The sequence below is a fragment of the Eretmochelys imbricata genome, chromosome 5 (assembly GCF_965152235.1).
Source record: "Eretmochelys imbricata isolate rEreImb1 chromosome 5, rEreImb1.hap1, whole genome shotgun sequence".
Lineage (NCBI taxonomy): Eukaryota > Metazoa > Chordata > Testudines > Cheloniidae > Eretmochelys > Eretmochelys imbricata.
The window spans coordinates 3,026,167-3,046,192 of NC_135576.1; the positions used below are offsets into that span (position 1 = coordinate 3,026,167).

General features: G+C 63.9%; 1 protein-coding gene across 4 annotated transcripts in view; it reads right to left on the minus strand.

Annotated features, from left to right (window-relative positions):
- Positions 1-5,988: 5,988 nt before the first annotated feature.
- IL11RA (interleukin 11 receptor subunit alpha) overlaps positions 5,989-20,026 on the minus strand; it is a 68,328-nt gene continuing 54,290 nt past the window's right edge. For 2 of the 4 annotated variants that reach the window (XM_077818082.1, XM_077818083.1), the window contains exons 3-12: positions 19,218-19,278; positions 16,143-16,309; positions 15,664-15,778; positions 11,099-11,131; positions 9,518-9,681; positions 8,917-9,222; positions 8,441-8,536; positions 7,787-7,886; positions 6,632-6,714; positions 5,989-6,045 (exon numbers count right to left, since the gene is read on the minus strand). In XM_077818082.1, coding sequence (XP_077674208.1) covers positions 6,029-6,045; positions 6,632-6,714; positions 7,787-7,886; positions 8,441-8,536; positions 8,917-9,222; positions 9,518-9,681; positions 11,099-11,131; positions 15,664-15,778; positions 16,143-16,309; positions 19,218-19,278 — 1,142 coding nt within the window. In that variant the 3' untranslated portion in view covers positions 5,989-6,028. Of the gene's footprint in view, positions 6,046-6,631; positions 6,715-7,786; positions 7,887-8,440; positions 8,537-8,916; positions 9,223-9,517; positions 9,685-11,098; positions 11,132-15,663; positions 15,779-16,142; positions 16,310-19,217; positions 19,279-20,026 lie in introns of all 4 variants that reach the window. The other 2 variants (XM_077818085.1, XM_077818084.1) reach the window with 2 other exon arrangements.

The window sequence follows — 20,026 nt, forward strand, 5'->3', positions numbered from 1 at the left end:
CCGGGGCTAGCCCGTGCAAATGCTGGTGCCGGCTGGGGAAGGCGTTTGCGCAGGGCTTTGCATGCCTTGGGGAGAAGGTACCGAGGGAAGGGAGAGGCTGTTGGTTCACTGCTCACACTGAAGGATTTTCTCTTAGCACAATTCTTCCTCAGCGTCAGGGGCCTCACACACGGGGCTTGCTAGTGCTCTGGAGATCTAAGGAACTCTTCTCTAATGCAGCTACACCCCTGGGAGGCGGGGCAGGGCTGTAAGCCCCATGGTACAGATAGGGAAACTGAGGCACAGAGTGACTATGTCCCGGATCCTCAAAGGGAGTTAGGTGCCGTCACCTGCCAGACACTCACGGGGCTGAGCTGGCGCTGGGAACAGGACGAGGTTGTTTTCCATTCCCAGCAGCCTGGGTGCCCCCTGCCCTGCCAGGGCTGTAACAGGGCATGGCTCCGCCTGGTCACAGGCAGGCCGGCCCTGCAAGCGGCCAAGGGGGCACTCCCCTGGTATCCGGGCGCCTGCTAAGGAAAGGCCGGAGAGCTCAGAGCTGAGGCAATGGCTCAGGCAAGGTCTAAGTGCCCCATCACCACCCGTCTGACCCCAGCCGCTCCGTCCCGCTGGCCCCTTCCCCACCCCACGCCAGCAGCCACAGGCACCCAGAGCCGGTCCCTGTATTCACACATGGTGTGTGCACAGCTGCAGCCTGCGCTAGCTCGGACGTCGGCTCACTGCCCCCCTGGGCACCAGGCTGACGCCCAGTGGCTACCGGAGCCGGGGCGTCTCCAACCAGGACCAGAGACCCCCAAGCTTCGAGGGAACAGCCCGAGATGCCCACTCCCAGCACCCCGTGGGGCTGGGGCACCGGGCCAGGCGGCACGAGGGCGATGCAGCATCCAGCAGAGAGGGCAGCGCAGCCTTGGATGGGGCGTTGTGGGGAGCAGGGCGCACGTGGCACTGCAGAGCCGGGCCCCCGGGGGGGCTGGGCTGGCCAGGCACAAGGGGTGACTTGGGGTGTCGTGCTCAGTGCTGGCGCCCAGCTGCTGGCTGAGAGGGACCCCGGGGTGCGTGCCCCAGCCGATGCCCATGCCCATTGCTTCTCTGCTCAGCGCTTCCTTGGCTGCAGCGGGGCGAGGGGCCTAGACGAGCCCCCCAGTGAGGCAGGGCAGAGGCGGCCTGGGGAACAGTCAGCACTGGGACCCCTGCCCGTGAGCATTCAAGGGGCTCTAAGGTTGACCCAGCAGCATGGAGCAGAGTCCTGCCCTTCCCCACCAACCGCACCTGGATGCCCTGCACTCAGAGAAGATCAGGGGAGGAAGGGACCTCAGGAGGTATCTAGTCCCACACCCTGCTCCAAGCAGGACCAACTCCAGCTATATCATCCCCGCCAGGGCTTTGTCAGGACTGACCCTTGGGGCACTCTGCTTGATACCAGCTGCCAACTAGACGTGGAGCCCTTGATCATGGAATCATAGAATCATAGAATCATAGAATATCAGGGTTGGAAGGGACCCCTGAAGGTCATCTAGTCCAACCCCCTGCTCAAAGCAGGACCAATTCCCAGTTAAATCATCCCAGCCAGGGCTTTGTCAAGCCTGACCTTAAAAACCTCTAAGGAAGGAGATTCTACCACCTCCCTAGGTAACGCATTCCAGTGTTTCACCACCCTCTTAGTGAAAAAGTTTTTCCTAATATCCAATCTAAACCTCTCCCACTGCAACTTGAGACCATTACTCCTCGTTCTGTCATCTGCTACCATTGAGAACAGTCTAGAGCCATCCTCTTTGGAACCCCCTTTCAGGTAACTGAAAGCAGCTATCAAATCCCCCCTCATTCTTCTCTTCTGCAGACTAAACAATCCCAGTTCCCTCAGCCTCTCCTCATAAGTCATGTGTTCTAGACCCCTAATCATTTTTGTTGACCTTCGCTGGACTCTCTCCAATTTATCCACATCCTTCTTGTAGTGTGGGGCCCAAAACTGGACACAGTACTCCAGATGAGGCCTCACCAATGTCGAATAGAGGGGAACGATCACGTCCCTTGATCTGCTCGCTATGCCCCTACTTATACATCCCAAAATGCCATTGGCCTTCTTGGCAACAAGGGCACACTGCTGACTCATATCCAGCTTCTCATCCACTGTCACCCCTAGGTCCTTTTCCGCAGAACTGCTGCCTAGCCATTCGGCCCCTAGTCTGTAGCTGTGCATTGGGTTCTTCCGTCCTAAGTGCAGGACCCTGCACTTATCCTTATTGAACCTCATCAGATTACTTTTGGCCCAATCCTCCAATTTGTCTAGGTCCTTCTGTATCCTATCCCTCCCCTCCAGCGTATCTACCTCTCCTCCCAGTTTAGTACTACCTGCTGAGCCCGACGATCATTCATCCAGCCCAGACTTCTTTAACTTGCTAGCAAGAATACTGTGGGAGATCGTGTCAAAAGCTTTGCTAAAGTCAAGGAACAACAGGTCCACCGCTTTCCCTTCATCCACAGACAAAGTTATCTCGTCATAGAAGGCAATTAGTCAGGCATGACTTGCCCTGGGTGAATCCATGCTGACTGTTCCTGATCACTTCCCTCTCCTCTAAGTGCTTCAGAATTGATTCCTTGAGGACCTGCTCCATGATTTTTCCAGGGACTGAGGGGAGGCTGACTGGCCTGTAGTTCCCCGGAGCCTCCTTCTTCCCGTTTTTAAAGATGGGCACCACATTAGCCTTTTTCCGGTCATCCAGGACCTCCCCCGATCACTATGAGCTCTGCAATCACATCTGCCAACTCCTTTAGCACCCTGGGATGCAGCGCATCCGGCCCCATGGACTTGTGCTCGTCCAGCTTTTCTAAATATTCCCGAACCACTTCTTTCTCCACAGAGGGCTGGTCACCTCCTCCCCATGCTGTGCTGCCCAGTGCAGCAGTCTGGGAGCTGACCTTGTCTGAGAAGCCAGGGCTGCCCACTTGTGAGCCAGGGCTTCTGCAGTTCCCTGTCCTCAGTGCCCCCTGCCAGGTGCCCGTGGTAGGCCCTGCCTGTAACACGACAGCAAAGCAGCCTCCTGGAGCCAGGGCCTGCAGCAGAGATCCCTGCCCCAGCCTCTCCTCCTGGAGGGGTGGCAATCTGGGTGCAGCTCCGGAGCCTGGCCAGAGCCTGTGCCCGTGGTGGGATGGGGAGAGCAGGAGGCCAGCTTTCGGGATAGCCATGGCCTGCATCCCTCGCCCGGCTGGGGCAGCAGGTGCGCGGCCAGGACCGTGTTAGCCTGTGAAATGCCACCGCAGAGCCATCGGGGGAGCCAGCATGCTGGCTCTGCTCCTGGCTTTGCCCCAATTAGCTGGGGTGTGTTAACGAGGTGTAGAGCCCGAGGGTGCCCAACCCAAGGTGGCACCTAGGCACAGAGTCCCTTTGAGCACCGTGCGGATACCCTCCAGCAGTGCTGCATGCCCACTCCCAGGGTGTGCCCCAGGACGCCTCCCTGAGCATACACCCCGGCCTTCCTGGGGCGCCCACCCGCCCTGCCAGGCACTGCACCCAGCCCAGTCCTCCGCTCTCAGCAGGGCCGGGCAGCCCAGACCCCTTCCAACCTCAGCAGGTGCTGGGCCAGCCAGACCCTGTGCCCAGAGTCCGCACCAGGGCCCCCCCATACCCCTGAGCAGAGGGGCCCCCGAACGTGGCTTGGCACCTGGAGCGGCTGCCACCACGCACAGGGCGCGAGGCGCTGCCGGAGCCACATTGGGCCTACGCTGAGGCAGAGGAGCCGGGGGCTTGGGCCGGGGGGATTCAGGAGCCCCCATGTCCCCCTTCCTGCCCCCCAGGATAACCCCACTGGAGCCCCACAATCCACAGCTCCCTCCCACCCTTTCCTCCCGTCTGCCTCAGGCCTCGCTGGGGTGACCCTGCCCCACCCCTGGTCCCGCTGCCTGGCTGGATCTGTTGATGGCTGCCAGCTGCCTCTGCCCCACCTCGCCCTCAGCTCCCCCCAGCCCAGGGCCAGCGCCCCCTCCTCCCTCCCCCCCAGCCCAGGGCCAGCGCCCCTCCCGCTGCACCCCCCAGCCGAGGGCCAGCGCCCCCTCCCCCAACACCCCCCAGCCCAGGGCCAGCGCCCCCTCCTCCCTCCCCCCCAGCCCAGGGCCAGCGCCCCTCCCGCTGCACCCCCCAGCCCAGGGCCAGCACCCCCCCCCCCCAACACCCCCCAGCCCAGGGCCAGCGCCTCCTCCTCCCTCCTCCCCAGCCCAGGGCCAGCGCCCCTCCCGCTGCACCCCCCAGCCCAGGGCCAGCGCCCCCTCCCCCAACACCCCCCAGCCCAGGGCCAGCGCCTCCTCCTCCCTCCCCCCCAGCCCAGGGCCAGTGCCCCTCCCGCTGCACCCCCCAGCCCAGGGCCAGCGCCCCTCCCGCTGTACCCCCCAGCCCAGGGCCAGCACCCCCTCCCCCAACACCCCCCAGCCCAGGGCCAGCGCCCCCTCCTCCCTCCCCCCCAGCCCAGGGCCAGCGCCCCTCCCGCTGCACCCCCCAGCCCAGGGCCAGCGCCCCCTCCCCCAACACCCCTCAGCCCAGGGCCAGCGCCTCCTCCTCCCTCACCCCCAGCCCAGGGCCAGCGCCCCTCCCGCTGCACCCCCCAGCCCAGGGCCAGCACCCCCTCCCCCAACACCCCCCAGCCCAGGGCCAGCACCCCCTCCCCCAACACCCCCCAGCCCAGGGCCAGCGCCTCCTCCTCCCTCCCCCCCAGCCCAGGGCCAGCGCCCCTCCCGCTGCACCCCCCAGCCCAGGGCCAGCACCCCCTCCCCCAACACCCCTCAGCCCAGGGCCAGCGCCCCCTCCCCCAGAACCCCCCAGCCCAGGGCCAGCGCCCCTCCCGCTGCACCCCCCAGCCCAGGGCCAGCACCCCCTCCCCCAACACCCCCCCAGCCCAGGGCCAGCGCCCCCTTCCCTGCCCTGTTCTCCCCCCCGCCCCGCGCCCCCAGCTCCTCCCGCTCCCCGCCAGGCTCTCAGCTCTGGCACGTTCCATCCCATCTGGATGTGATTGTGGCCCTGGGCCGCTGGCTGCCCAGGCCGGGCTGCAGCCCCAGCCGGGAGCCAACATGTGGGAGCCATTACCCAGCGTTGGGAGAGTGGGTCCAGGCAGAACCTCTACGGGGGCGGGGGGGGGAAACTGCTGCTGCCACCCCTCACCCCTGCTGCCCCCCTGCCCTGAGCCCCTCTGGCTGGCAAGGGCAGCCCCATCAAACCTCCCCTGGGGGAGCCCCTGGGCTGCTCCCACTGTGCCGGGGTCCAGCTGTCAGGGCAAAGCAACCCCCATGGCGCCAGGGACTCAGAGCCCCCCTCAGCCCCATGGCACCTGGAACAAGCAGAGGCAGGGCTGGCGGGGGGGCCTGAAGGCTGGCGGCCCCCCCTCAGGCCTCTCTTCCGGGGGGTTGAGCAATAACCAGCCCATCCCCCACTGGCTCTGACCCCCAGCGGAGCTGCCCCCTGGCGCTGTGCAGAGAGAGCCGGCCTGGACCCTGCTGTCACAACCCCCTTTATTGGGATCCCAGGGCGCTGCCCGGAGGGGCTGGACAAGCCCCAGGGGAGGGATGGGAGGGGGAGTCCTCCCAGCCACTGGAGGGGGGGTTCAGGGTGGGGAGGGGTCAGTGTCACCCTCACACGCCCGCCAGCACCCCCAGCCCGGCCTCCCAATGTCCACGGATCCGCCAGGACCTCAGCCACGTGCCTGGCCTGGGTTGGGGTCCCCGGGTCCCCTGTCCATGAGCCTGGGCTCCTCAGCTCTGCGGACGCCCCAGGGATGCCCCCGCCTCGCCCCCCATTGGGCGCGGATCCGGCTCAGGTCCACACGCTGGCGCCAACGGCAGGACCCGGGCACAGGGCCGGACCATGGCACCGACCCCATCGCCTGCCCCTGCTGCTGCCGGGGAGCAGGCAGTGCCCTCCGAGAGCCGGGCCCGTCTCCCTCAGGAGCCCGCGAGAGTCTGTCCTGGGGTCCGGGCAAGGCGCTGGCAAGGGCAGACCGCACAGTCCTGGGCGGGTGGGCGGGCAGGCGGGCAGTGTCTGCAGGTCCTGCTACAAGATCTGGGCCTCTGCGGAGAGAGAGAGAGAGCAGGTTGCAGGGGGAGGGGCTCAGGGACCCCCCCCTCACTGGTCAGCACTGCCCCACGCCCATTGTCAGCCAGAACCGCCCTGCCCATGGGGCAGTGCCCGGCCGCTCGTCCCCCATCTCCGTGCAGACACTGCCCCCCGGCCTCGCCCCAGCTCTTATCCACCAACCCGCTGCCCCCCGGCTGTCTGAGCCATCAGCGGGGGTCTCCCTGCCCTCCTGTTCCATGCCCCCGTGTCACCGCATGCCCTCCTCACCCGCACCGTCCTGACGTCCCGCACCCGGCCGTACAGGGCCCACATACTGCCCAGTCCCCATGGCCTGGTAGCCCACTGCCACCCTCTGCTAGCCTGTGCCAGTCCATGCCATGGCATGCAGCGCCAATCCGTACCCACGCCCTGAGCCGTGGGGTCCCATAGCACCCCGTGCAGCCCCACGCCACGCCAGCCAGTACGCTGCCCCACGCCCTCCCCTTGTGCAGCCCTACGTCAGCCAGCACGCTGCCCCATGCCCTCCACCCAACACTGCCTCACGCTGCCCCCCTCCTCCCCGGACCCCAGGTCACTCACTGGGCAGGGCCCTCATGTGCACGGCAGCTGCCAGGAAGTCGTGCTTCTTGGTCTCATCTTTGCTGGGTTTTCTCAGACGGAGCCTGGGGGCAGAGCAGAGGGTTTGGTGGTGCTCTGCAGTCTCCACGCGTTGGCCATAGCTTCAGCCAGTTCCCCCGCAGCCCGGCAGGACAGATCCCCAGAGGGGACCCGGCTAGCTGGTGCAGCCCCTTACACCGTAACCTCTTAGCAAAGATTGGTACTTGGTGCCCAGGAACGTCCCAGCTCCCCCCAGGCCCTGGGATCACTAATGAATCTAGCCCCCCCAACCCCTGGGAGTTGGGTCTAGGTGACTCTGGGCCATGGGATGACCCTGGGGCAAATGGGGGGGGTTCCCTTGCATGTGGGGTGACTCTGGGTGTGGGATGACTCTGGGGCACATGGGGGGGTGGTTCCCTGGTGTGTGAGGTGAACCTGGGGCATGGGAGGGTTCCCTGGGGTGTGGGGTGACTCTGGGGCATGTGGGAGGTTCCCTGCGGTGTGGGGCGACCCTAGGCTGTGGGGTGACTAGCAAGCAGGGGTGGCTGGAAGGAGGAGAACAACCAGACCCCCGGCCGGGGGCTGCACAGGCAGAGCCATGGGGCCCTGGGGCAGAGGGGTCCCACAGCCTGGACGGGATCCAGACCCACTGCCAGCTCTCATTGCGGCCCGGAGACAATTCTCCCGGCCAGGCCAGGCCCTGCTCTGCTCACTCCAGGCTTGGCCCTGCCGAGCGCAGCAGGCTGGGGGAACGGCAGGACCCAGGCTGGGGGCGCCAGGATGCAGCCGGCTGGCAGTGGGGTGGCGACAGACAGGCCCACGGGATGACTGGGAAATGGGTGCCAGGAGCACGGCTGGGCAGTGCCAGTTCAGGCTTTGTCCCCGCGATGCCTGGCAGGCTCTGGCTTGAGGGGTTCCTTAGCGGTGCCACCCTCCCTTGCCACATGCCCGGGGCCTGGCATGAGTCAGTGCAAAGCCGAGAGCTCCAGCCGGAGCCCTCTGTCCGCAGCCAGCATCCTGCGCCCGGTTCCCACATGAGGTGACTGACTGAGCTCAGAGGGTGAGCCCAGCACCCCAGCCCCTGCCCGCCCTGTGCTGCCAAAGGGCCTGTCCCAGCCACGGGCGTGGGGCACCTACCAGACTGCGATGGTGATGCCCAGAACCACAGCCAGGATGAAGAAAGAGAAGATCCCGAGTGAGATCAGGATGGCGACCTTCTCCATGGGGTCGCTGCGATCTGCGGGGATGGACAGACGGACGTCGCTGCCAGGGGATGCCCACAGCTCTCAGGGCATCCCACCAGCTCCACGACACCACGCAGCGAGGACTAGGCAGGTAGGTTAGTGCCACCCCCTCCTGCCCCTGACATGTTCATCAGAGACCCAGGAGCACCCAGTTGCCTGGCCTTTGGTAAAGAGGCAGGTGCCCATTCACAGGGACAGCGTCCGGGCAGCTCTTTCCGTGCCATGCTGACTGGCATTCATTCCGCCAAGCCCGGCTGCCCCATTGCAAACCTCGCCTCCTCGCAGCTCCCCCTGCTCTGGGCAGCTCCTCACCCAGAGGAGGGGGACAGTCTGTACGCTGGCTCGCTGGCCCTGGGCACCTCAATCCGTGCGGGTTGGGTGTGGGCACGGTGCCCGGCCAGGCACAGGGGGGCCTTGCTCCCACCCGCCAGGCGCTGCCCGCTGCACTGGCTAGGCCACGACCTTGCCCTCGCAGCCCCCAGCCTCCACCACGGGCCCCAGTTGCCCTCGCTGGCTCCCCTGTCAGTGCTACGAAGGGTCCGCTCACCGATGGGCTCAGGGTTGGGGGCCAGCGAGGGCATCTCAGCCGGGCTCTCCAGGCCGGCGTCGGTGGTGGCTTCGTCGCCTGGCGTCACGGTCAGGCCTGCAAGCGACGGCAGGAGAGAGTCTGGTTACTTGGGGCAGGGGCCACATCCAGTCCCACAGGGCGGGGGCTGTGCCAGGCCACGGGAGAGCCGGGCAGGAGTCATAGAATCATAGAAGATCAGGGTTGGAAGGGACCTCAGGAGGTCACCTAGTCCAATCCCCTGCTCAGAGCAGGACCAATTCCCAACTAAATCATCCCAGGGTAAATCATCCCGCACCAGGCTGGGGGGAGAGCAGGGCGGGGGTTGCAAAACCTTCAGTGAGAAGTGCTGGCCCAGGAGACGCTCAGGAGACTGACCCCCGGCAGAGTCCCCAGAGATGCCTTCCTGCCCCGTCCCCGCAGCCCTGGCCCTGGGCGCCCCGGCTGCCCCTCCTCACCTGGCCCGGGCGTGGCCCGTGCCTCGGCACTCCACTCGCTCCAGTTGCCGGCGTCCAGGAAGTCCTTGGCGCCAACCTGCACCACGTGCTCCAGGCCGGAGAAGGCGTCGGTGATGACTTCAGAGAGGTTCACGGTCTCCACCATGGACCAGGAGCCGTGCGCGACGGGCCGGTACTGGAGCCGGAACTTCAGCTGGAAGTGCGGCTGCTTGGGCCAGGAGGCCGGATACTGCCAGCGAACCCGCAGCCGCCGCGGGGCCGACGGGACCGGCTCCACCACCAGGCCTTCCGGAGGATCCGGCTTAACTGGACGGGACAGACATGGGCAGCACCGTGAGCCCATCCCGCTGGGCCGCTGCCTCCCAAGGGCTCCCCTGGGGGCTCTACCCAGGGTGGGGAGCGGCTCAGCCGTAGGGCAGGGGAGGACCCCAGAGCCCTCAGCCCGGTTCGCCACAGCCCCCAGGCTTGGCCTATATTGGCCCCTTGCTGGCAGCCACAGTCCAGGGCTGGCTGGGCCATGGGGAAGGAGCGGCCTGCCCGTGGGGGCCGCCTGCCAGGCAGGGCCCTGCTCAGTGCCCATGGGGTGGGGGCTGGCACTCACTGATGGCCTGCATGGTGACGTCGAGCAGCCGGAAGCTGGAGCCCAGCGGGTTCACCTCGGTGACGTTCAGCCGGTAGGAGCTCCAGAACTCACACTTGTGCACGCTGCAGGCATGCGGGTGCCCGGGGTCCTGCACGCACGGCCCCACCTGGCTGGGCTGGGTCCTGCTGACGAGAGCGCAGGGCAGTCGGTGCCAGGCTGCTGAGCCACAGCTGTTTTGCGGGGTGAAAAGCTCTCGCCCACACAGCAAGCACAGCCGGGACGGGGCGCCAAGGCACCGGACCCATGGCGCCCAAGTGCCACGCAGCTGTGACCTTGGCCAGGCCGGTCCTTCAGCGCAGGCTGAGACAGGGTCTGAATGGCAAACCAGGAAAGCTGGGGGTGTCTATGTCCCAACTGCCCCCAAAGAGCAGGCACAGGGGGCTCCTTTGTACTAAAGCACTGTGCCAGCCAGTCTAGATGGGCATGCGCCAGGCAACCCCCTGCCCTGCCCTGCCACACACACAGACTTTTGCTCACCATGTGGTCCCCAAGCCCCTCGTGCAAAGCCGTGCTGGGAGTCACAAAGGCACCCGGGTGCGGGCGCACCCCTGTGAGGGGCTGGCCCGTGCATGCAGGCCCGTGCATGGCACACTCACAGGCAGGTCTGTGCAAATCCTGCGGCAGGCCCCGCATGCATACGGCCCGTGCACTGGCAGCTGCAGCCTGGGCATGGTCTAGGGCCCGAATACACCAGCCCTGCAGAGCAGCTGGCCCGGGAGCTGCAGCCGGTGAGGAGCAGCAAAGGGAAGGCAGGGCACCGAGGCCATGGGATGGGGCAGGGGCCATGGCGCAGAGAGCCCCGGGGGCAGCGGGGAGCCTCTGGGCTGGCGCCAGGCCCCTTTTCTTCCTGTGGCAGGAAGGTGGGGCGCCAGGGCTGGGTGGGGATTCCCCACAGCCTTGTTCTCATGTGCTGGCACGACAGGAAACGGGCCAGGATGTTTATCGGGCTGGAAACTCCTGCGGGGGCTGCAGGATGACGCGTGGGGGCCGGATCGGGGGCACTGGGCCTTGGGCAGCGTGCGTACGGGCTCCGGCTGTAAGGCAGGGACCCGGCTCCGCAGGCCGGACACGGCGGGCCGGGGGTGAGCGGCTGGGGCGGGGCCCCTGGCAAGGGGCTGGCCAGGCTGCCGTGGGTCCAGGACTGAGGGCAGGTCTCGGAGTCCCTGGCCAGGGGCTGGGGCCGGGGGGAGGGGGAAACTGGCCCCAGTAGGTGCCAGCTCCGGAGACTCCAGCCCCTTCTCCCCCCAGAGTGGGCAGTGCCAGGCAAGCTCCCCGCCCAGCCACGTGCCTCGCCTGCCCTGCGGGACGGGGGTTCGGGCCCGGCCTCACTGCAGACCAGCCGGCTAATTCTGCTTGTGCCATGCCAGGCTGGGCACTGGGCATCACGGGTACGGTGGGTGCTGTGGGGTGGATTCAGGGGGCTCCAGCAAGCACAGCAGGGCCCCTGGCTCAGTGCCAGCCATTCCGGGGCCCGGGCACCCTCGGGCAATCAGGGTCCGGGACTGGGCTGTAGCGGGTAGGGGAGGAGCCGGGTCCTACCTCCATTTCTCACTGTCCATCAGCAATTTCTTCCTGGTCGTGGAGAGAAACGGGAAGGCAGCCAGTGAGTCTCGGGGCCCAGGACGGGGCTTTGGGAACGTGCCAGCAAACCCGGCCAGGGGGCCGGGCCCGGGGGCAGAGGCGGGGAGGGGGGGCCGTCACTGGCCCTGGCTCCCCGGCACGCTTCCAAACCCAGCTTGAGAGACACGTTGGGGGTCGCAGGCAGGGGCTGGAGAGAAGCCCCGGGCACTGCAGGGAGGCCGAATGGATTCAGCAGGGGGCGCGCCTCGCTCGGAGCCAACGCAGGTGCCCGGGCCGCAGTGCGGCACTAGGGGGCGCTGTGCCGCTGGCCGCATCCCTCGCACGCCCGGGGGGCGAGCGCAGCGCATCACGCGATTTACGAAGTGCCAGGCCGTCGGGTCTGTGCCAGGGTTAGGCCGCAGGTTCCTCGGGCAGGGCCGCAGCAGTAATTCGAGCACGGGGGGCAGAGCTGTCAGCCCCAGGATCCCAGGCGGGACCCAGCGGGGGGAGAGGATCCCGCTCGGTCTCTCGTCCGTTCCTGGGAACAGGCCGCAGTTTGTCACTTCCTGGCCTAACCGGCGGCGTGGAGCTGCCCCGTGCTGACAACAGCGGCTGTGCTCCACCCCAGAGGTGGCTGCATGCCTGTGCTGAGGGAAGCACACAGGTGACACTTTGCAAAGTGCCCAGGCGTGAAGAGGAACGACTGTCCCAAATGCAGCCAGCTGGTGCCTCCTCGCCCCCTCGTCACCTGACAGCCCTGCCCCGGCCCCAACCCTGAGTCACGTAACACGTCCACACGCCCCGGTGCAAGTCTGGGAATCCTGGGAGCGTCCCCACCGGGGGTAGACCCTGCCGTGCATGGCCCCCGTGCATTGCACTGGCCCGGGCTGTCTGGCTGCTAGTGGTGGCGGCTGGTGATGTCCCACGAAGGGTCTAACAGGGGCTTGTGCTTCCCAGGGTGAGCCCCGGCCATGCTCCGTGTCTGTCTGCAGCCTACAGAGGTCAGCCTGCAGGATTCGCCCCCCGAGGGGGATTCTGCCCCTGCCCGGGGATGGGGTTGGGTGATTTCACATCCTCTGGGCGCCCGTGGAACCCCCTCTCCGCCCGGAGCTAGGCACTGACCCTGTGCCCAAAGGGGGGCCTGGAGGGGAGAAGGAGGGGCCGGAGCCCTGCACCAGCTCTCCCCAGCTTCAAAGGGACCCGCAGCTTCCTTCCTCCCGTGGCAGCATGGGGAGCCGAGCCCAGGCTCACCTCCGAGAGCAAATCCTCCCTCCCAGAGCACTGGACACGGCCCTGGGGCAGGAGCAGCTGGAAGATCCGGCTGGGAGACTTTTCCCATTACAGGCCGCCCACAGGGAAGGACGGGACGGCAGCTTCCCCAGCCAGGCGGCTTGGACACTGGGTCCAGCTCTCCTCTCTGTGGTGGGGATCGGCTCCCCCGGGGCGGAATCGGGCCCCTGCAGCAGCCTGGGGACAAGGGCCCTGATTTTGCTCTGGGGTAACTTGAGAGCCGCTCCCCTGACCCCAGTGCCGGGCCCCTGTCGAGCCCCTGAATTCTCTGTCCCCACTGGGCCCCAACACCTCCTCACAGAGGCGACAGGCCCCTGGCTGAGGCAGCCGCTCTATTCCCCCAGGGGCTCAGCGGTGTCCCTCACACAGCCCGGAGGATCTCCCCACCCCGGCTGAGACCCTGCTCCCGGCCTCCCAGGGCGGCTGCTCTTTGGGAACCTGCCCGGTGCCCTGTTCCTCCCTCAATCTGCTCCGGGGCGGCATTTCCCACCCCCGCCAGGTGTGGGAGCAAATGGCTCCGAGCCGGTCCCCAGCCCCCGGATACACACACAGCATCCTGCTCTCCTACGCCCTGCCTCGCATTACACACCCCGGGCGGTTCAGCGGACAGGGGGCCGCTCCAGGAGTTCTAGTCCCGCTCTGCCTCCAACACCCTGTGCCACCCAGTGTGCCTCAGCTTCCCCCTCCGCAGAATGGGGCTAATGCGCTCGACCTTCCTGTGGCCAGCACACTGAAAATGAGGGAGGGATGCACGCTGCGGGAGCGAAGCACTGCGACCATTCACTCCCCTTGTCGCGCTGCCTGGGGCGGGGCCCTGCTCGCCTTGGCCCCTGAGTGCAGAGCCAGGCCCACGAGGAAAGCGATCAGCACGAATGCACTGCGCAGGCCCCCAAAGGCCCCAGGCAGGATTGGGCCCTGACTGTGCTGGGGGCTGCCCGTACCCAAGGCTCAGCCCGGCCCCGGGGAGCTCCCACCCTGCGGGTGGCTACGCAGTGAGCTGGGGGCAGTTCCCAGGCGAGCAGATGTATCCCTGCTAAATCTGACTGGGCCAGAGCGCTAATCACATGGCATGGCTGCACAGCCAGGGTGCTGGGCGGGGGCGAGGTGCCCCCAATACGTGCCCCTCGGAGGCTCTAGGCACATGCCCGGCAGTGGGGCAAGCAATGCGCTTAGTGCCCTGGCCCGCTCCCAGCCAGCGCGGGTACAGCTCCTCGAGCCAGGGACCTCCCACCCCGCTCACAGCACGATGGAGCATCCCTGGGCAGGCGGGGCTGGAGGAGGCCGGGAACCGACCCCACAAGTCAGTGACTCCAGGCCAGAGGCAGGCCGAAGCTCACTGGCGGGTGCAGAGAGACGGGCTCCGAACACGGGGGGGCCTGGCAGCCGAACATGGAAACCAATCAACGGCTGGGCACGTTCTCTGCTCCAGAAACAGACGCCGAGTCCCCACGTCTTACAGGGGGGCAGGAAGGTGCCCCAGACAGCAACAGGTAATCACCCGGGAAAACGGCCTCCCCCATTTCTGCACAGCTCTGCTAGGGACTCCTCAGGGCTTATGTCCCACACAGACCCATCTCTCCAGCCCTCCATCCACCCCCCAACTCTCTCCATCCATCTCTCCACCCATCCGTCCCGACACACGCCCATCTACCTAGCTATCCATCCATCCATCCACCCCCCATCTCTCTCCACCCACACACTCACCCACCCGTCCCCAGCCACACCCATCTATCTACAGTGGACGAGAAGCTGGATATGAGTCGGCAGGGTGCCCTTGTTGCCAAGAAGGCTAATGGCATTTTGGGATGTATAAGTCGAGGGACGTGATCGTTCCCCTCTATTTGACATTGGTGAGGCCTCATCTGGAGTACTGTGTCCAGTTTTGGGCCCCACACTACTGGGGCTGGGACACATGACTTACAAGGAGAGGGTGAGGGAACTGGGGTTATTTAGTCTGCAGAAGAGAAGAGTGAGGGGGGATTTGAGAGCTGCTTTCAACTACCTGAAGGGGAGTTCCAAAGAGGATGGATCTAGACTGTTCTCAGTGGTAGCAGATGACAGAACGAGGAGTAATGGTCTCAAGTTGCAGTGGGGGAGGTTTAGGCTGGATATTAGGAAAAAAAATTTCACTGGGAGGGTGGTGAAGCACTGGAATGGGTTCCCTAGGGAGGTGGTGGAATCTCCTTCCTTAGAGGTTTTTAAGGTCAGGCTTGACAAAGCCCTGGCTGGGATGATTTAATTGGGGATTGGTCCTGCTTCGAGCAGGGGGTTGGACTAGATGACCTCCTGAGGTCCCTTCCAACCCTGATATTCTATGATTCTATCTGATCCGTTTCTATCGAATGACTTCATTCTCACACGAGCAGACAGAGGCACTTGGCCACTCCCTGGCAGCTGGCTTTGCCTTTTCCAACACTCCTGGTGCTTTCCATCCTTGCTTCCAAACCGATCCCTGTGCAGATTTCACCCCCGCCCCCCGGCGGTTTGCCCGGGGAGCGCGCCACTCGCCCAGCCAGCATTCCATGGGGTGGGGTGATGGCGCTGGGCCGTGGAGGGGGCCTTCCCAGCTCCGACTTCCACCGCCGCCAGCAGCCGCCCCAGGCTGGATTTCTGCCTCGTTAAAGCCGGGCTCCGGGCACGGGACTGAAGCGGCTCCAGGGCACCTGGCCACAAACCCCCAGCTCTGGGGTTGTTTTAACTGAAGGAAAACGGATTCCTCAAGCATGCGCCCCGCAGCAAGCCAGCGGCAGCCCCCAGAAAACGCCGCTCGGCCTGTTTTAATAAGCAGGGCTGGGTTCAAAGACCCACTGTCGGATAACTGAGAGCTCTGTGATAATGAAAAACACGGTTCTCTTATTTCCCCAACATCTTTCATCCGAGCAGACCCCAAAGCGCTTCCTGAGGCTGCGACAGGCAGCAAACTTCAGTCACTCTGATCCCCGCCCACCTGCAAACCCAGCCCACCCTCCCGGGGATGAGAAGTCTCCAGCCAAACCCAGAGTCATTCATCAACAATACTTTTATGGCCCCATCTCATTTTCATAAACAAGGTTGGACTCTCCATCTCCCCTGAAATGCAGCCAAGTCTGGGGTGGAACGCAGTGCATAGGGACGCTACGCAGAGCTTGAGGCCAGGACGTGACAGGGAATCCTGTCTGCAGGGAGAACCGAAGGTGTTCCCCGAGCTGAGGCCACCGTGGCTAACACCCCAAAGCGAATGGCATCCCCCCCCTGCACACATGGCCCAGCCCTACCGGTAGGTGGTGATGTATCTGGTGGGGAGGAACGTCTCCACGCTGGGGGTCCAGGAACAGGAGAAATTCTCGTAGTCAGAAGCTCGGCAGGTGACGGACGGGATCCCGGGCAGGTCTGGTGCCGGAAGGGAGGAGACGTTTAGGGGACTCTCCAGGGGCCCCCAGCAAACCAGAGCCTCCCGCCCCGACACCCTGGGCTTTCGGCTGCTAGGGGGCGCTGGGCTGGGTACTAAAGTCCCCGATGGAGCCAAGGGCACCCATGGGGGGCTGTGTGAAGGGATGGGAGGGCTGCCCGCTGAGGCCTATCCCCTGGCCATGGAGCAGGCAGCCAACACCCGGCACAGCTGGCCTCCCGGCAGCGTGGAAAGCAGCACGTTCACCCCGGTGACAAGCGGGTCCAGTCAGGTCCCAGAAGGGGCATCCCCTGCCCAGTCCTGCCCCTGCCCGGCCCCCGGCCCCCCGCGTGGGAGCTGACTTACAGCCCAGCCGGAGGGAGACGGAGCGGAGGAGCTGCCCGGTCCCGTCATGGCAGCTGTAGTCTCCTCCTGCAGCAAGCTCGGCCTCTGGCAGCAGCAGGTCGCCGTCCCGCAGGATGCAGCCCTCCGGGAGCGCGGCCGCCCCGTCCCGCCGCCACTCCACCCCCGAGCTGGGGACAGGAGGCCGGGCACTCGGTTAGCAGAGAGAGAGGGCCTGGCTCCTGGCACTGCCACGTCCAGACCCAGCATGGCTGGTGTGTGAGCACTGGAATAGCAGGGACTGCGGGTCGGGAGTGAGGGGCACCGGCAGAGCTGTGGGGCGGGGACCCAGGGCTGGGACAGCAGGGGGCTGTGGGTCGGGAGGGAGTTGCGGGCTTCCTGATATCCGCTGGGAGAGCAATACTGCAGTGCATAGACAGTCCAGGAAGTTTTTGGAAAGCGTAGGGGACAATTTCCTGGCGCAAGTGCTAGAGGAGCCAACTAGGGGGGAGCTTTTCTTGACCTGCTGCTCACAAACCGGGTAGAATTAGAGGGGGAAGCAAAAGTGGATGGGAATCTGGGAGGCAGTGACCATGAGTTGGTTGAGTTCAGGATCCTGACGCAGGGAAGAAAGGTAAGCAGCAGGATACGGACCCTGGACTTCAGGAAAGCAGACTTCGACTCCCTCAGGGAACGGATGGGTAGGATCCTCTGGGGGACTAACATGAAGGGGAAAGGAGTCCAGGAGAGCTGGCTGTATTTCAAGGAATCCCTGTTGAGGTTACAGGGACAAACCATCCCGATGTGTCGAAAGAATAGTAAATATGGCAGGCGACCAGCTTGGCTTAATGGTGAAATCCTAGCGGATCTTAAACATAAAAAAGAAGCTTACAAGAAGTGGGAGGTTGGACATATGACCAGGGAAGAGTATAAAAATATTGCTCGGATATGTAGGAATGAAATCAGGAGGGCCAAATCGCACCTGGAGCTGTAGCTAGCAAGAGATGTCAAGAGTAACAAGAAGGGTTTCTTCAGGTATGTTGGCAACAAGAAGAAAGCCAAGGAAAGTGTGGGCCCCTTAATGAATGAGGGAGGCAACCTAGTGACAGAGGATGTGGAAAAAGCTAATGTACTCAATGCTTTTTTTGCCTCTGTCTTCACGAACAAGGTCAGCTCCCAGATTGCTGCGTTGGGCATCACAAAATGGGGAAGAGATGGCCAGCCCTCTGTGGAGATAGAGGTGGTTAGGGGCTATTTAGAAAAGCTGGACGTGCACAAGTCCATGGGGCCGGACGAGTTGCATCCGAGAGTGCTGAAGGAATTGGCGGCTGTGATTGCAGAGCTATTGGCCATTATCTTTGAAAACTCGTGGCGATCGGGGGAAGTCCCGGATGACTGGAAAAAGGTTAATGTAGTGCCAATCTTTAAAAAAGGGAAAAAGGAGGATCCTGGGAACTACAGGCCAGTCAGCCTCACCTCAGTCCCTGGAAAAATCATGGAGCAGGTCCTCAAAGAATCAATCCTGAAGCACTTGCAGGAGAGGAAAGTGATCAGGAACAGCCAGCATGGATTCACCAAGGGAAGGTCATGCCTGACTAATCTAATCGCCTTTTATGATGAGATTACTGGTTCTGTGGATGAGGGGAAAGCAGTGGATGTATTGTTTCTTGACTTTAGCAAAGCTTTTGACACGGTCTCCCACAGTATTCTTGTCAGCAAGTTAAAGAAGTATGGGCTGGATGAATGCACTATAAGGTGGGTAGAAAGCTGGCTAGATTGTCAGGCTCAACGGGTAGTGATCAATGGCTCCAAGTCTAGTTGGCAGCCGGTATCAAGTGGAGTGCCCCAGGGGTCGGTCCTGGGGCCGGTTTTGTTCAATATCTTCATAAATGATCTGGAGGATGGTGTGGATTGCACTCTCAGCAAATTTGCGGATGATACTAAACTGGGAGGAGTGGTAGATACGCTGGAGGGGAGGGATAGGATACAGAAGGACCTAGACAAATTGGAGGACTGGGCCAAAAGAAATCTGATGAGGTTCAATAAGGATAAGTGCAGGGTCCTGCACTTAGGACAGAAGAATCCAATGCACTGCTACAGACTAGGGGCCGAATGGCTAGGCAGCAGTTCTGCGGAAAAGGACCTAGGGGTGACAGTGGATGAGAAGCTGGATATGAGTCAGCAGTGTGCCCTTGTTGCCAAGAAGGCCAATGGCATTTTGGGATGTATAAGTAGGGGCATAGCGAGCAGATCGAGGGACATGATCGTCCCCCTCTATTCGACATTGGTGAGGCCTCATCTGGAGTACTGTGTCCAGTTTTGGGCCCCACACTACAAGAAGGATGTGGATAAATTGGAGAGAGTCCAGCGAAGGGCAACAAAAATGATTAGGGGTCTAGAACACATGACTTATGAGGAGAGGCTGAGGGAGCTGGGATTGTTTAGCCTGCAGAAGAGAAGAATGAGGGGGGATTTGATAGCTGCTTTCAACTACCTGAAAGGGGGTTCCAAAGAGGATGGCTCTAGACTGTTCTCAATGGTAGCAGATGACAGAACGAGGAGTAATGGTCTCAAGTTGCAGTGGGGGAGGTTTAGATTGGATATTAGGAAAAACTTTTTCACTAAGAGGGTGGTGAAACACTGGAATGCGTTACCTAGGGAGGTGGTAGAATCTCCTTCCTTAGAAGTTTTTAAGGTCAGGCTTGACAAAGCCCTGGCTGGGATGATTTAACTGGGAATTGGTCCTGCTTTGAGCAGGGGGTTGGACTAGATGACCTTCTGGGGTCCCTTCCAACCCTGATATTCTATGATACACTTCTATGATCTATGAGGGGCAGCGCAGAGCTGTGGGGCGGGGACCCAGGGCTGGGATAGCAGGGGGCTGCGGGTTGGGAGTGAGGGGCAGCACAGAGCTGTGGGGTGGGGACCCAGGGCTGGGCTAGCAGGGGGCTGTGGGTCGGGAGTGAGGGGCGGCACAGAGCTGTGGGGTCGGGGTCTCCCCCTCCACTCCTCCTGCTTGGAGCTGGGTCCGTTCCAGCCCTGGTGTGAGCAGAACCAGAACCGAAACCGGGCACCCTCCCCCGCCCAGTGGGGACCTACCGTCCGGGGGCGCCGGTGCACGACAGGACGACGTCCGCTCCCACCTGGCCGTACTGCACACCTGCAACGGGCACAGAGCAGGTGCGTGAGCAGGTGCCGCGGGGGGCAGGGGCTTCGGTTCCTGGGGCTGAGCACTGCAAAGGGCCCGCGGACACGGGGTCCAGGCCCAGCATCCGGCATCTCCGGGGTACCCAGGTGCAGCCCCCTGGGTGTGTGACCCGCCGGGGCGAGCAGGGAGAAGGGCTGGACTCCCAGCAGGGACGACACCCTGGAGACCAGGGCCGCGGGGCTCCCAGGGCCTGTGCTGGGCACGGGGAGCCCCAGGGCAGCCAGGGTTCTCTTTGCCCCCGGCACGGGGCACGGGAGGAGCCAGGGGTGGGGGTTTGCTCCAAACCTTTGGAGCTGCTCCCGGGATCCCTTCCCAACGCCCCCCCCCCCCCCCCCGGCTCAGAGCACAGCTCCCCACCTGGGGATCCCCTGCTCCAGGAACCCTTCACAGCCCCCCCAGAGCACAGCCCCCTGCCTGGGCATCCCCTGCCCTGGGACAGGTCTCCTCTCCCACAGCCCACCCCCACCCCAACACGGCTACTTACAAACGTGGAACTGAAGGGGCCCCAAAAGCAAAGGACACCGGCCAGAGCTGGCAGCCTCCGCGGAAGGGGCCTGGCCCAGGAGAGCCAAGCAGGGGGGCTGGGGATCAGCGGAGCTGGGTGGGGAGAGGGACTGTGCTTGGAACAGCAGGGGCTGCGGGTCGGGACTGAGGGGCACCAGCAGAGCTGGGACAGAAGAGTCGGGTTATTTAACCTGAA